Below are 16255 nucleotides of genomic sequence, written 5' to 3'. Positions count from 1 at the left end.
ACAAAGAAGACTGAAATTAAATAAGGAGTGTATGAGGACAGAGTGATCATCTAATGGGGCAGGAGTCAAGAATCAAGCATTACATCTGTCTTTGCTAAAGACAGGAATGCTGCCAGTGGCGGTATAGGATAAATTAGCAAAGATATTGGATTAGAAATGAACAGATTAAGAGGAGGTACTTAAAAGTGTTGGCAGTGCTCAATGTCAAAAAAGTCATTCAGTCCATTGGCTGCTGGGAAAAGTCGAGGTGAACACAGCAGAAGGTCTAATCAACTTTGGTGTTATGGACCAGACCAGACCAGGTCCCCTCAAAATATTTTAAGAAGGTAGCCTAGAGCCTACATTTTTCTTATTTTTAAAGGCAAATATGAAGTGCCTGTTCCAGATGTAACGTGACTGGGCAAACTGCTCGACATTAACCAAAACACAAAACACTGTATTTAAAATACAATCAAATAAAGAGGAATTTAGAATAACAAATCCATTGGAAAACTTAACATAATAATAGATACAGTAATTATTACTAATTAACTGTTCCAATACATAGCTTCCCAAAAACACATCCCTTGGTAAAAAGGCAAATTCGACACAGATTCTCACATGCAGCTCTCTCTAGCAGGGGAAACCTCAAGAGAAAATGCAGACAGAGTAGCAGCCAGGAGATGTTCTTTAAGATTTCTGAGTTTGTTGAGACCCCAATAGCTTCTCCCTAAAGCAAAACCTAAAAACCCGGAAATCCTGGAGGAACAAAGCATCCTGAGCTGTTTACTCCAGTGGTTCTGGTAGACTGCTCGGTGCCTCTGCCTTACAAATGCTCTTAAATAAGGGACAAAAATAACTTCTTAAAGTCACAGTGTCATCACATTGGATATGTGGGTGGTGTCAGAGGATTGGTCTATTGTAAATGGAAAGTGGCTACAAGAACTCAACATAAATTATGGATCAGAAATCAGCCTGAAAGACAATAGACAATAGGTGCGGGAGTAGGCCATTCGGCCCTTCGAGCCAGCACCACCATTCATTATGATCTTGGCTGATCATCCACAATCAGCATCCTGTTCCTGCCTTATCCCCATAACCCTTGATTCCACTATCTTTAAGAGCTCTATCTATCTCTTTCTTGAAAGTAAATGAAAGAGTGTTTTTCATTCTGAACGAATGTATACAATACTATCAGCCAGGGATATACATTATATTCATGACCTTGAATTGGGTCATATGCTATTTCAGAGTTTACAAATGTCACACAACTTAGAATTATATTAAACTGTCAGGAGAAATTAGCTGATTTCAGGTGGACATGGGCAGATAGAATTTAATAAAATGCATAGTAAGGTGATGCACCTTTGTGGGAAGAATAGAGAAAGGCCTATACTAAGTTTTGCTGAACTTGCTGACTATTCATAATTGTCGATTAAATGACAAAAGAGACCAAAGTGACCAGAGGTGTCTCTGAGAATGGGGTGGGGAACATAATAATGGAAATCCAGGAAATGTATCAGAGGTAACTCATAGTATTTCAAAATTACTCAATAATCAAGGGAGTAAAAAAAGAGGAACTAAACACAATAACTGGCACGAGAGAAAAAATATACAAGGGTAATTAGCAGGGCTAAAGGTCCACAGGTCCCCTGGAATTGATGGGTTTCATCCTAGGCTTTTAAATAAAATAGCCATAGAGGAAATGGATGTAATGTCGTAACCTTCCAAGAATCCTCAGATTCTTTTTGAATTTCCAAAAGGTGTTTCATTAAGGTACTGTAAAAATGGTAGGTAAGATAAAGCTAAAGGAAGAGGCTATGGCATTGGGATAATATAGCAGCATGGATAAAACTATAGGATAACTTGGGATAAAGGGAACATCTTTGGAATGCCAACCTGTAACTAGTAGAACTACTGGGATGTTACAGTGATCAGTGTTGGGATCCCAGTTATTTACAATATTTTTGTTCATGGCGTGGGTGATGGAAGTGAATGTGCTAAAAGCTGAATTTGTGAATGAGACAAAATTAGGTGGAATGGCAAGTGATGAGGATGACGCAAAGAGTCTAGAGGGGCATATGGACAGGTGGACTGAGCAGGCAAAAACGTGTCAGATGGAATAACATGCGGAAGAATATGAAGTTATTTACTTTGGCATGAAGGAAAGGAAAGCTGGGGAAAGATAGAACCAATGACAGAGGGATTTGGGAGTCCTTATGCATGAATACACAAAGTTAGCATCCAAATTCATTGGGTATTAGGGAAGGCAATGGACTATTGTCCTTTATTTCAAAGAGAATAGAGTGTAAAAATAGGGAAATCTTGCAAAAACTATACAAGACACTGTTCAGACCACAGTTGGAACACCGGGAGCTGTTTTGGTACCCTTTAATTAAGGAATGTTATATTGTAATTGGTAGCACTCCAAAGAGGATCACAAAGTTGATTCCCGGTATGAAAGGATTTATTTCTGAGGGGAGGTTGAGTAGATAGGGTTTGTTTTCATTGGACTTTAGACTGAAGAATGAACTGAAGAATGACATGAGACCTTGGCGGGGTTTGACAGTGTAAAAATGAAAAGATTGCTTTTTTCTTGTGGGAGAGCTTAGGATCAAAGGGTATTGCCTCAAAATAAGGGGTCAGTCTATTAGGACAGAGATGAAGAGGAATTTCTTCTCTCACAGGGTAGTGAATCTGTGGAATTCTTTATTGCAGAGGGCTGTGAAGGCTGGATCATTAAGTATGTTCAAGTCTGAGATAGATTTTACTCAGTAAGGGAATTGAAAGTCATGGGCTAAGGCAGGAAAGCTGAGGATCACCGTGCCAGGCATGACCTTATTGAGTGTCAAAGGAGACTTGATGGGCTAAATGGCCTACATCTAACCCTATATCATCTGTTTATGTTTTAATGATGTCAGAAGACTATATTCCAAATATACCCATCAGTTTCAGTACAACAGTACCCAACTGTGGTGAATCTTGCAGATCATAGAGATCTGCAGTGCAGAAATAGGTCCTTTGGCCCATTGTGCCAATGCCAGTCAAAAACAACAACTCAATTATTCTGTGATAATGGGAACTGCAGATGCTGGAGAATCCAAGATAATAAAATGTGAGGCTGGATGAACACAGCAGGCCCAGCAGCATCTCAAGAGCACAAAAGCTGATGTTTCGGGCCTAGATCGGTCCCTGATGAAGGGTCTAGGCCCGAAACGTCAGCTTTTGTGCTCCTGAGATGCTGCTGGGCCTGCTGCGTTCATCCAGTCTCTCATTTTATTAAGTCAATTATTCTAATCCCTTTTGCCAGCACTTGACCCATAGCCTCATATGCCTTGGCATTGCAAGCCCTGGTAAATCTCCACTGCATCCTTCTAATGCTGACATATCCTTCTATAATGTGTATTCCAGAACTGCACACAATACTCTAGCTGTGACTTAGCCAACATTTTATATAGTTCCAGCATAGCCTTTCTGCTGTGAAATTCTATACCTTGGCTAATATAGGCAAATATCCTTTAGGTCTTCTTAACCACTTTACCCAACAATCCTGATACCTTAAGTAACTGGTGGATGTGCACACCAGGAACTGCCCAATCTTTGGTGCTTCCAAGGGCCCCACTGTTTATCATACATTCCTTTTCCTTGTTTGTCCTACCCAAGTGCATGTCCTCACGTTTATTTAGATTGAATTTCATTTGCCACTGATCAACCCATCTATATCCTTCTGCTGTCACCATGCATCAGATACGGATGGAGTGAATGTTGTGGATGTGGTGCCAATTAAGCAGGTTGCTTCATCCTAGATGGTGATGTGCTTTCTGAGTTGTTGGAGCTGCACTCATCCAGACAAGTGGAAAGTACTCCATCACACACCTGGCTTATGCCTTGTCAGCAATGGATAGACTTTGTGGAGATGGGAGTTGAGTTACTTGCTGCAAAATTCCTAGCCTCTGATCTGCTGTTGCGAATCTATTTATATGGCTTGTCCAGTCAGTTTCTGGTCAATGATGCGCCCCCAAAGATGTTGATAATGGGAGGCTCTGCTCTGAAACACAACACAAGTGGATTTTATCACAAAAGGGTATTGCAAAGTAGTTAAAAGTTTGCAGAACTGCAGGTGTGGAGTTAATTAGATTAGATAGGTTGTTCAAGAGTTTGGGCCCAGCTGTGATGGGACAAATGACCCCCTCCCAAATTTCATCATCTTATAAAGCTATGATTCAGATAATTGTCTGATCAAATCCCTCTCATCATATCTGTGTGCTCATAATCTTTTCACTGGAACAGAGGAAGTTGAGGGGTGACCTTATAGAGGCTTATAAAAACATGAGGGATATAGGTAAGATGAATAGCAAAAGTATTTTCCCTAGGGTAGGGGAGTTCAAAAATATCGGGAATATTTTTAAGGTGAAAGGGGAATGATTTAAAAGGGACCTGAGGGGCAACAATTTCACACAGAAGCTGGTTCGTATGTGGACAGGTACATGAATAGAAAAAGTTTGGAGGTATATGGGCCAAATGCAAGCAAGTGGGACTCATTTAGTCTGGGCAATTTGGTCGGCATGGATGAGTTAGACCGAAGGGTCTGTTTCCATTCTGTATGGCTCTGTGTCTCTAATCCAGTGCAGTACTGAGGGAATGCTCTTTGGGAAGTATTATCCTTTTGGAAGAGATATTGAATTGAGGGTTCGTCAGCTTTTATAGATAGACATAATTGATTCCATGCCATTGTTTTCCAGAACAGCACTTCTTCCCACTGCTCTGGTCAATTTTCACCCTCAAGCAGTGATTAAAGCATAGGCCAGAATTTGATTTCTAGTCCCAAGGCTGCTGATGGCGGAACTGGAAGTGGAAGGCAGAATGTAAAGCATGGCAGTGGCCACAGGGGGCAAGTGCTGTCAGTTGGCAGGACAGGCTGCTAGTGCTAGAACCCCCCCATTGGCTTGTTGTACAAATGCCTGAGTATGGAAAGAGCGAGTCGGATAAGTATGCAAGTTCACAGGCAGGAAGCATTCAGGGACATTGGCTGCAAGCAATTTACCCACATAACTAGCAGATGTACCAGTTTTTAGGCTCCCAGCTGTCAACACCTTTGAATCTCTTTCCTTAAATCCCCATTATCCACTCTACAACCTCACCACTCACATCCCAATATAGGATTTATACCTTCATCAACACAATGCCAGCAATAAAACAATGTTTGACCCCACTCTGCAATACCTGAATTCAGACACTCTTCCAGGCCATCCTGAAATAGCAGGAGGTATTCTTCCAAGCCAATGACATTAGAAGAAGCTCCTACCTGATTAAGATGGCCCCAAAGAAGAATGTAGTGGAGCTGAACAGCCTCAAGGCGCCATGCTTCAGGATCAACAACCTCCCCAATCCATCTGGTTAAGTGTCACGGAGGTGTAGCACCTGGGGGTTTCTCATGAGGTAATCAAGCAATGGATCTTTGAGTGGGGAGAGAGGTCAGGCATGGCAATGTGGGATCATTCTCAGTTCAGCATCTTCAAGTTCTAGGGTCCCCCTCCACAGATATGCAGTGACAAGGAGACTGGCACAGGATACTGGCAGAGCAACATTTGAACCATTGTCAGTGAGCTCACTGCTCTTTCACAATGACAAGGATCAGTAACCTCGGACATTGCAGCTCCAGTGACTTATGTCCAAATTCAAGGAATTTATCCTGAGTGCCTGTCATCACTTCATTCTCCATTGGAGCCATCTTAATCAGGTAGGAGTTTCTTCTAATGTCATTGGCTTGGAAGAATATCTCCTACTATTCCAGGATGGCCTGGAAAGTGTCTGAAGAGAGGTATTGCGGAGTGGGGTCAAACATTGTTTTATTGCTTGCATTGTGTTGATGAAAGATCTAGGCCTGAAATGTCAGCTTTCCCGCTGCTCTGATGCTGCTTGGCCTGCTGTGTTCATCCACCTTCACTCTGTGTTATATCACTTCTCATTATGTGTGATAAAGACCCATTCCTCTTAGCCTACAGGGTCATGGGCTTTGAGGGAGCTCTGGGTGGGGGTTTTCAGGGGTGTGTGTATTTTCCGTGCAGCCAATGGTTTGCGGGTTGTCAGACAGGTGCCCCATTCCTGCGCGAAGCAATTTAAAAGTGAGTAGTCACGAGTAGGGCTGGCATGTCTCCCCATGTTCCAGGTATAATTGAATGATGCTGCCATATATCTTTTCATTGCAGAAGGCTTTAGGGGCGTCCTCAAAATATCCAACAAGTGGTCAACTGTGCCCATGACTCATGAGATATCCTGGCTCAGGTGACCAATCAAAATGGAGAAGGCTCATTCAGGAAGTCACCACACCTATCAAGAGGCTTCATTGGAAATGAGCAGGGGTGAAGTTGAGATATCAGAGGGAGCACACAAACTCCCAAACAAACCATTTACCTGTCAAGTACTGCCTGCTCAATAAGTGGTAAAGGCTATAGAACTTGAAGTAGACTCATCACCCATCTAAGAATCCGTCTAATTGAAATGGGAGCAAGTAATCCATGAACTAGTTGTTCTGCTTATGAAGGAGAAGAGTAGCTTTTGTAATATACGCCAATCTTTGACACATCAGTGCTTACATAAAGCAGCTAGCCAGATGGCATATTACAACAGTGATGCTCGGGTTTCTGTCATAAATTAACACCATTCAAATGTGCAATTTCCTTTTGCACTTGCTTGTTAATTTCAGGTCAATTTCACAGGTTTGGTGATCTCTGTGTACTTGGTAGCAACATTGATCATCAGTGAGTGGTCTCAGAGCAAGAGTTAATTCCTGGACAGGGTGGCTGAGTCATGAGAAGTGTGATTTATAGTGTGAAGGCTATGACATTCCATGTTTAAATTTCCTGTCCCATGCATTTTAAAACATCATATTCTTTACATATTAAGAACAGGAGAAATTTCTTGCCCGCAGTCTGCGTGGCCGGTGAAAAATAATTGTGGGCAGTTGAGATCAGGCTAATTAAAATATTTAAGGAGAGCTCCTGGCATTCACTCTGCCTTTGAGAGAGGGAGAGGTTTGGCAGAGGGAGACTATCGGCCGTGAGATAAATGCAAGGCCTTTAAGTCCATCCTGGTAGGTAGTTAAAATGGCAGCACTAACTTATAACCGTGCTACCATGATCCTTTGTATTCCACAGAAATTTTGATCTGCATTGTCCATATTTTAATGGCTAAGAAGTCGTCAAAGCCAAATTTATTTTTAAAAGTTTAATTTTTAACATCATTGATATTTAATAAACGCTGAAATGCTCCAACAAAGGCTTATTTGTATTGTTTTAGGGTCCCATAATATGTCAAGAACTAGAAAAATTTGCTTATTATACAGCTTGTCACTTACATTTCCAAGATAATGAAATGTGAGGCTGGATGAACACAGCAGGCCTAGCAGCATCTCAGGAGCACAAAAGCTGATGTTTCGGGCCTAGACCCTTCATCAGAGGGCCTCTTTGATGAAGGGTCTAGGCCCAAAACATCAGCTTTTGTGCTCCTGAGATGCTGCTGGGCCTGCTGTGTTCATCCAGCCTCACATTTCATTATCTTGGATTCTCCAGCATCTGCAGTTCCCATTATCACTTGTTTCCAGTTGAGTTTACTATTGCATGTTTTTAGTTCTATATAGTGTAGGATTATTTTTAACTAAAATCTTCTTATCAATGTACCCCTCACACATTTCGAGTCCATGTCTAACTTGGGACTCCAGTACAATAATGCAACAGCACCTTAGTCTTTCCAGAGTACAGCAAAATTCTGTAGCTACTAAAAACATGAAATAAAAGAGAACTCTGAGCAGATCAGGTGAAAGACCTTAGGTCATCTGAGTTGTGATGAAAAGTCATCTGTGTGAAACATTGGGCACAATTTTCAATTGCTGATTGAAGTGGCAATAGGTATTGTGTTGCCTGAGGGTTGGCAAAATTACCTGCTGTTTCCAGGGCAGCTTGTAATTTACAGACATATTCCGAATCAAACTCTACAGAGATTTTATGGCACATCTCTGGAGCAGGTGGACTTGACTCTGGGCATCCCAGCCCAGTGGTAGGGATTTTGCCATTGTACCACAGGAGTCCCTCAGTTTGCAATATACAAAGGGACAGGGGCCCTATTTGCAAGCAATTACAGGCCCCTTATGGAGCTTGTTAAGGGGCCTGAGCAGAATAGAATGGGATATCCAATGTCTTGGCAGATGAAGGCTGCCTGGTGCACAGTTGCCACAGGGCCATATAAGATTTGCTTCCGTCTGTTTCTTTGTGGAATTTGAGTGTTCAACCACTGCTGGATGGAGCACTGCAACCTACCTTGGAAACCACGGCCACTCAGATCTTTCCTTCTCCTTCTTGCCTACTCATGAGCTGCCAGCTCTCCTTGGCAAAGCCCCAGTGACCCCCAACATAGTCGCTGTTTGCATTTGCTGCTGATGTCAGGCTCTCTCCGCCTGTAGCTGCACGGTGACTCTGATTGGGTGCTGACCTCACCTACTGTCCAATCAGCTCCTTCACATTCAAAAACACAGTATGATCATGTTGTGTAATTTTTCTCTCCTAATATTCCTCCTTTTTACAAAATGTTATCTCCAAACAGTCTGTTCCGGAAGAACAAAGACTCCCTGTCGCTTTAATCCTCGTCATTTGGGTCTCTTCTCTGGCCTCATCCCTGATAGATAATATTCCGTTTACAGCCACTATGGTAAGTCTATTCCAGCGTGATAGATAATACACGTTTGCAAGTTATAATGTCAACTGTCCAGCATGGCCAACATCCATACAATTGGTATTCATATTTATCTCTCCAAGTTTACTTCCTCTGCAGGGAAGTTTTAATCTGGAACAAAAACAGAATTTGCTGGAAAATGCTCAGCTGGTCTGGCAGTATCAGTGAAGAAAAATGTCGGAGTTAATATTCTGGGTCTGGTAACCCTTCATCAGAACTGACGGGAGCTGGGAAAACATTGATTTATATGCAGAAAATTGGGAGAGGAGTGGGGTAGGGAGCAAATGATAGGATAGAGCCTCAAGAGAGAAAGAGCAGTTGGATCAGTAAAGGAGTTACTAATGATCAGGCTGGGAGGGTGAATAGTTGTTAGTGGAGACTGTTAGTGGCTAATGAGGGTTGTCTGTAATGGCAGTCTGTATGCTAAAAGGCCTGGTGTGTGAGGTAGGGGGCTGGGACAGGGGTGAGTTTAGGCCCTAAAATTATTGAACTTGATATTGATTCCAGAGGGCTGCAGGGTCTCCAAGCGGAAAATGAGGTGTTGCTCTTCCAGCTTGCACCGAGGTTTGCTGGAGCACTGCAGCAGGCCTGAGACAGATGTTGACCAGGGAACAGGGTGATCTGTTAAAGTAGAAGGCAACAGGTAGCTTTTTTTGCGAGCAGAGCATAGATGTTCTGCAAAGCGGTCACCCAGTCTAGGCTTTGTTTCCCCAACGTAGAGGACACCACATTGTGAGCAACGAATGCAGTAGACTAGATTCTGGGAAGTGCAGCTTCGCCGGTACAGGGGAGGTGCTGAGGGGCCAAATGGGATGTTGGGGGTGAAGAAAGAGTGGACCAGGGTGTCCTGGAGGGAAAAGTCCCTGCAGAAGGCAGACGAGAGAGGGAAGGGGAATATGTGTCTGGTGGTGGCATCTCACTGGAGGTGGTGGAAATGGTGTCAGCTGATCTTCTGGATGCGGATGCTGGTAGGATGGTAGGTAAGAATAAGGGGAACCCTATCACTGTTGTGGGAGGGAAGAGAAGGGGTGAAGGCAGACGTGTGGGAGATGGTGCGGACCCAGTTGAGGACCCCACCAACAATGGTGCTGGGGAACCCTTGGTTGGGGAAGAAGGTAGACATTTCGGAAGCTCCCGTGTCAAAGTTGGCCTCAGCTGAACATATGCAACGGAGTGGATTTTAATCAGCTTCTGCCCCTTTCAAGGATTATGAATTATTCGAATGGACTGAAATACTTTAAAAAGTTAATTGGGACAAAAGAATTGATCTGCCCACCAATGATACCAGAATGTTTCCTATTATTCAATGAGATCTGAAAAGCCCTGACTGAGAGTATCATAAAGGCAGATTCAACTTATTTTTATTCGACTATTAGGCATAGGCATCTCAGGCCTAGCCAACGTTTGTCTATCTCTGATTGCTCAGAAGGCTGTTGAGAGTCAGTCATTGAAATTATTTCACACAGGCAAGTCACCAAGTCACCCTTTATAACAAAGTGTGGGGCTGGATGAACACAGCAGGCCAAGCAGCATCTTAGGAGCACAAAAGCTGATGTTCGGGCCTAGACCCTCCATCAGAAAAAGCTGATGAAGGGTCGAGGCCCGAAACGTCAGTTTTTGTGCTCCTAAGATGCTGCTTGACCTGCTGTGTTCATCTAGCTCCACACTTTGTTATCTTGGATTCTCCAGCATCTGCAGCTCTCATTATCTCTGACCAAGTCGCCCTTTATTTACTTGTACAAAATACCCTGACTGTGGCGAGCCAGCTCGGAGTCAGACCCTGAAGTGAGGACATTCTAAATCCCCTGTTTATTTTGGTCAAGCAAGTTCCCTGATTGGCCCAGGCCAATAACCCCAATCAATAATCGCATAGTCAATGAGATCCACCTGGTTGCAATCACGATACCCATATTGCTGTATCGTCTGAAGCACACAGTGACCAGACCAGAAGGAATGATAGCATCACTCTGTTAAGGGCATTAGTGAATCAGCTGGTGTTTTAAAACAAAAACATAAAACAGAAAATGACTCAGCAGGTCTGGCAGCATCTGTAAAGAGAAATCAGTGTTAATGTTTCAGGTACAGTGGCCGTTCTTCATTGGCAACGGTTACACATTCGCCATTAGACCAGCCTGTTATTCTAGACATTTTATTGAATTCACATTCAACATCTGAAATTGTGAGAGTTGAGCCTGTGTCTCCAGAATATTAGCTTGGGATTCTATTCCAGTGATATTACAACTATACAATTTCCCCTGAGGCCTGTAAAAGGATTTGTACAAATGTCTGGAAGAACAAAATTTGCAGGGTTATGGAAAGAAAGACAAGGGGGGTTGGGTGGGAGGTGTGGGGGCGGGGGGGGTGTTGGCGGCCAGCTTACTTTCTCTTGCAGAATGCTTGCAGGAAGATGATGAGCTGAATGGCTATGCTGTGTTGTAGCTTTCCTAACTTGCAATTGTGTGATGAAATTATAAACACATTTGTTAGAAAAAAAAACGATTTTGTTACATATAGTGTGCACCTAACCTCTTTTAACTATTAACTTCTCATTACATCCTTGCTCTAGTATGTTATCTGTATTCACCTCCTTTCACTAATAAATTACCTCACATCACTGGTTCATTTATGGCCTTTCAGTAATAAATACCTCCTTTCACTTTTACAATGACCTTCCTGACTGCTAACTAGTCTTCAATAAGGTTCAGCTTTGTGTTATGTAAAAGTTCTTTTTGACAGAATTTGTACAGAAGTAATTGAGATAAATTAAGCCCCCAATTATTTCTCCATCTATTTTGTTTTGCAACGCATCAAGTGAAGACCTGTGTGATAGCTGAATCCATGGCCTATTTTCAAAGCATTGCTCGCTTGCAGGCATTTTGCTCCCCACTTCAAAAATAGGATTGTGCTGGTGAATGATTTGAACTCTTCTTGTGTCCTGTCTGCAGCAGCTGTAGCTTACCTCTAGTACAGAAGAAACTGCCTTCAACCAAGACTCATTATTAAATATACACAAATACATATATGGAAAAGATAATTTCAGAGAAACTGTTGTGATTATAAAGCAGACAATCACACTGGACCACTCGAGGAAAACAGACTGAAAGTGATGTTTTCCAAAAAAAATAGAAAGCACAACTTCTCAATAAATGCTGTTTGTTAAACTGTTGCTGCTGGTAAGGATGATTTCAATTATAAAATCGGTACAGTGGAATCTGATCTGCATTTTGAAAACAGATAATGGAAAATTTTAATTAATTCTTCATTATAATAAGCTGAATGCCACTCAGTAGGAATAAAAATAATGGTTTCAAACGTGTCGCCCTCTTCTAATAGATTCCCGTGCTGTTAAATCTGAGCCAGGACACAGATGTAAACCTACCTGTGAAGCCATTGATTTTTGCATTGGCGATGGGAGCCTGTCTGGGAGGTGAGTGACAGGGCTGTATTACAGCAGTCTGAAGGGTGATCTGTTTCAGTAACAAGAGACAATGAAGCCGTTCCATCAAACTGCTGCAGATGAATTCATGAAAACGCCAGGTACGCATAGACATTTCTCTCCCTCCCAATCCTTCATCATAGTCAGCACATCTGACAGCTGGAGATGATGATTTCTACAAAGGAACCTCATCATGGATGAAATGTCTTTGAGAATATAAATTGAGGGTTTTTTTTCTCTCCCCTGTATGCTGGCTTTTTCTTTTCTTTAGCTCATCCCAATGAAGCAGTAAATCCTTTACAGAAAAAAAAGCATGGAAGAGGAACAGTGTTGATATCAGCATATAATGTCTTTTAATGTCCCACCAATTTCTTGCTGTCTCCCCCTGTAGGTCTTCAAAGAATATTACCCTTAGAAACTGAATCTCGACTACTTTTTCATTTACATGCAAGTAGGCAATTCTGTCCTCATCAGATTACCATCCTTATTATTGGTTAACAGTCGTGCAGTCATTCTGTAACTTGACTGGCAATCCAGAAGCTTGGATTAATTTTCTGTGGGTCAAGTTGCACATTGGCAGTTTTAGAATTTAAATTAAATAAATCTGGAATTAAGAAACCAGTATCAATAGTGGTGACCCCAAAATAACTGGATTGTTGTAAAACAAAAATTTGGTTCACTTGCGTCCATCAAGGAAGAAAACTTGCTACTGTGAGCGTGTCTGGCCTATATGTCGTGCGCAGCAATGCACTTGACTTGTAGGGTGGCATGGTGGCTCAATGGTTAGCATTGCTGCTTCATGGATCAATAACTTGAGTTTGATTGCACCCTTGGGTGACTGTCTTTGTGGAGTTTGCATGTTCTCCCCGTGTCTGTGTGGGTTTCCTCTGGCTGTTCTGGCTTCCTCCCACAGTCCAAAGATGTGCAGGTTAAGTGGATTGGCCATGCTAAATTTTCCATAATGTCCAGGAATGTCCAGGCTAGGTGGATTGGCCATGGGAAATGTAGGGTTATAGAGTGGGTCTGGGTGGGGTACTCTTTGGGGAGTCAGTGTGACTTGGGTGGGGGGGGGTGGATGTGTTGAATGGCCTGCTCCTACACTGTAGGGATTTCATGATTCTTTTGCAGCCCTCTGAAGTGACCTCACAAACCAATCAATTAAATTCAGGAATGGCTTCTTCAGAGTCCTCGAGGCCAGTGACATCCACGTCCTGTAAATTAAGTTCACACAGAAGCGCACGCACATTGCAGTATTTAGCAAATCAGTTACATGAAGCCTGGTAGAACTTTTCTCTTTCCAATTTGGAGGCTAATACCAGCTGCCATGTCTCTGCAGTCACAATTGAAATTAACAATCTCAATAAAGACTAGAGATAAAATATGGCTGTGTGCCATACCAGGTATGGTATCGTCCCACAAAGGAATGGGGGAAAATTCCATCATGGACGCAATTGAAAGCCAGTACCCATGGAAACAGAAACAAAAACAAAGCTGCCGGAAAAGCTGAGCAGGTCTGGCAGCATCCGTGGAGGAGAAAACAGAGTTAATGTTTCGGGTCCGGTGACCCGTCCACAGAACTGATGGTGGCTGGGAAAATGTCAGTTTATATGCAGAATATAGGGAGGTAGGTGGGGTAGGGAGTAAAGGATAGGATAGAGCCCAAAGAGAGAGAAAGACAGTTGGACAGACAAAGGAGTTGCTAGGACAGACAGAGTTGCTGCTAACAATTGTTAGCAACTCTTTTGTCTGTCCAACTGTCTTTCTCTCTCTTTGGGCTCTATCCTATCCTTTACTCCCTACCCCACCTACCTCCCTATATTCTGCATATAAACTGACATTTTCCCAGCCACCATCAGTTCTGTGGACGGGTCACCGGACCCGAAACATTAACTCTGTTTTCTCCTCCACGGATGCTGCCAGACCTGCTCAGCTTTTCCAGCAACTTTGTTTTTGTTCCTAATTTACAGCATCCGCAGTTCTTTTCATTGCTATGGAAACAGAGATTATTACAGCACAGGAGGCAGCTAATTGGTCCATTATACCTCTGTTGAAAGGAGGGCTCTTGTGCTCCAGTAGGCAGCATCCCTACTTTGAGCCAGAAGATTGAAGTCAAGTTCCATCTGCTCCAGAGGTGTGTCAGAGAATTTCTATACAGGTTGATTACACACAACAGCCTTTGTTAAAAGAGCTTTCTAATTGCCTTCATTTCCCTGGCCTACTGCCCCTAATTTTAAAAATATTGATTTTTTCTTTCAATTAGACATGTGTAATTCTCTGATTCTAAATCTCTGAGCTGTCTGGAGGAAAGCCTGTTTGTGCTGTGGTGAAGTTTACCTTTGCTTCTTCCCATTATGTCTATCTTAAATAATCTAAACTAAATAAACTTAAATAAACTAGCTTCCCATTCCATTACCACTTTCCAGCACCTAACCTTTAGCCTTGTAGGTTACAATGCTTCAGGTGCAGACCCAGATTCATAGAAACATAGAAACTAGGAACAGGAATAGCCATTCGGCTTTTTGAGCCTGCTCCACCATTCAATAGGATCATGGGTAACATTCCAACTGAATTACATATTCTTAATTTCTCTCCGTATCCCTTAATACCTTTAAAATCTAAACAGTTATTTACCAGCAATTAGGAATTTATCAATAATTTCTTTTAAATTAGTTCAGGGTTTCCACATTAACTACCAAAGTGTGCACCGAATTCCAGCCATTGGGTGAAAACATTTTTCCTCGTGTCCCCTTGAATACTTCACCTTCAATCTGTGTCCTGCATCCACTGATTATCTACTAGGGGAAACAAGTCTTCCCCTCCTCCCTATCCAGGTCCCTCAATGTTTTTTACCCTTCAATTAAGTCACCTGTCAGCCTGAGTTGTTCCACTAAAACAACTGTGACCCATCCAATCTTTTTCTCAAAGAGGTAACTTTCAAACCATGCAACGTCCTCTGTACTGTATCTGGAGCAATTAAATCCTTCCTGTAATTTGGCAACCAAAATCGTACACAAAACTCCAGCTACGGCCTAATCAGTACATCATATTGTTCCAGCATTGCAGCTCTACTTTTGGAGTCAATACGTCCCGTAGTGAAAGAAAGTTTTCCATTCACCTTTTTCACCTTCCTAGATTTGTGGATATGCACCATTATAAGCTTCACTGGCTCTGTTCGTAGTGCACATTGGGTGAATCGGCATGGAAAGGTCATATGTTGGCGTGGAAGGTATAAGGAACGATTAAGGTTAGGTGATCCATATGATCCTATTGAAGATGTTGCTTGGCCTGCTGTGTTCATCCAGCTCTACACCTTGTTATCTCTGATTTTCTGGTGGGTTCAGTTTGCTGCTTGCTTCAAATGACCTTGATATTGGAAACCTGGCACCAACCCCTCAGGATATGGCCACATGCACCCAACACCCACAGACATTGGCATCTGACTTGTGACAGCCTCTAAGAATCATCGTGGCACAGCTCCAACTCACTTAAAGTTTTCTTCTGTTCTTCAATACTGCATTGCACCAGCGACAATCATTGTAATGGCTTCAGCAAGGACACTGCACACTCGGGGACATTTATCCCACTCGTGGGACTGTACCAGGCTGCAACTGTGAGCTCTTTGCTTGATCTCATAGTTCTCACTCACTGTGAGCCTAGCCTGATGCTCACAGCATCCATGCCTTGCATCACCTTGCCTTGTCTTTGTGTGCCTTTCCCCCTCAGCATAGACACAAAGCTAGGAAGCTAATTACAGTTGTCAGCAGCCCCTCAGTTAACGCAGTGGAAATACTCCTCAGTCAGAGGGTCCCAGCAGGGTAAATTAAGGACAGCCTCTGATACCAGTGTAGGTCCTGCGCTGAGTGGTTAGATTAAGACATTTCTTCTCATCAGGCCAGGAGCTGAATGAAGTGCAGCCCACAACCTGCCTTGACTATTTCTGTCTTATCATAGGCTGTTTCCCTCTTGGAATGAAAGAGGTGCAGCTATTAATGAACATGAAAGAAGATGACACAGCTGTTATATTTAGTGTGTGCGTAGGGGTGAAGGTGTCCTTAGAGAGTGAGTAGGTAACAGAGAGTGTGCGCAAGATTAATGATGTTGGGATGAGTGATT

General features: G+C 42.7%; 1 protein-coding gene across 1 annotated transcript in view; it reads left to right on the top strand.

Moving 5' to 3' along the window:
* The window catches only part of oca2 (oculocutaneous albinism II), a 468272-nt gene that overhangs the window by 364265 nt on the left and 87752 nt on the right, over positions 1-16255 (top strand). The window contains exons 21-22 of the mRNA XM_048532874.2: positions 8578-8682; positions 12040-12133. Of these exons, the coding sequence (XP_048388831.2) occupies positions 8578-8682; positions 12040-12133 (199 nt within the window). The remainder of the gene's footprint in view (positions 1-8577; positions 8683-12039; positions 12134-16255) is intronic.

Source organism: Stegostoma tigrinum, chromosome 6 (genome assembly GCF_030684315.1).
Source record: "Stegostoma tigrinum isolate sSteTig4 chromosome 6, sSteTig4.hap1, whole genome shotgun sequence".
Lineage (NCBI taxonomy): Eukaryota > Metazoa > Chordata > Chondrichthyes > Orectolobiformes > Stegostomatidae > Stegostoma > Stegostoma tigrinum.
Note: the sequence above shows the minus strand (reverse complement) of the source record. Positions and strands in the feature narration are given on the sequence as shown.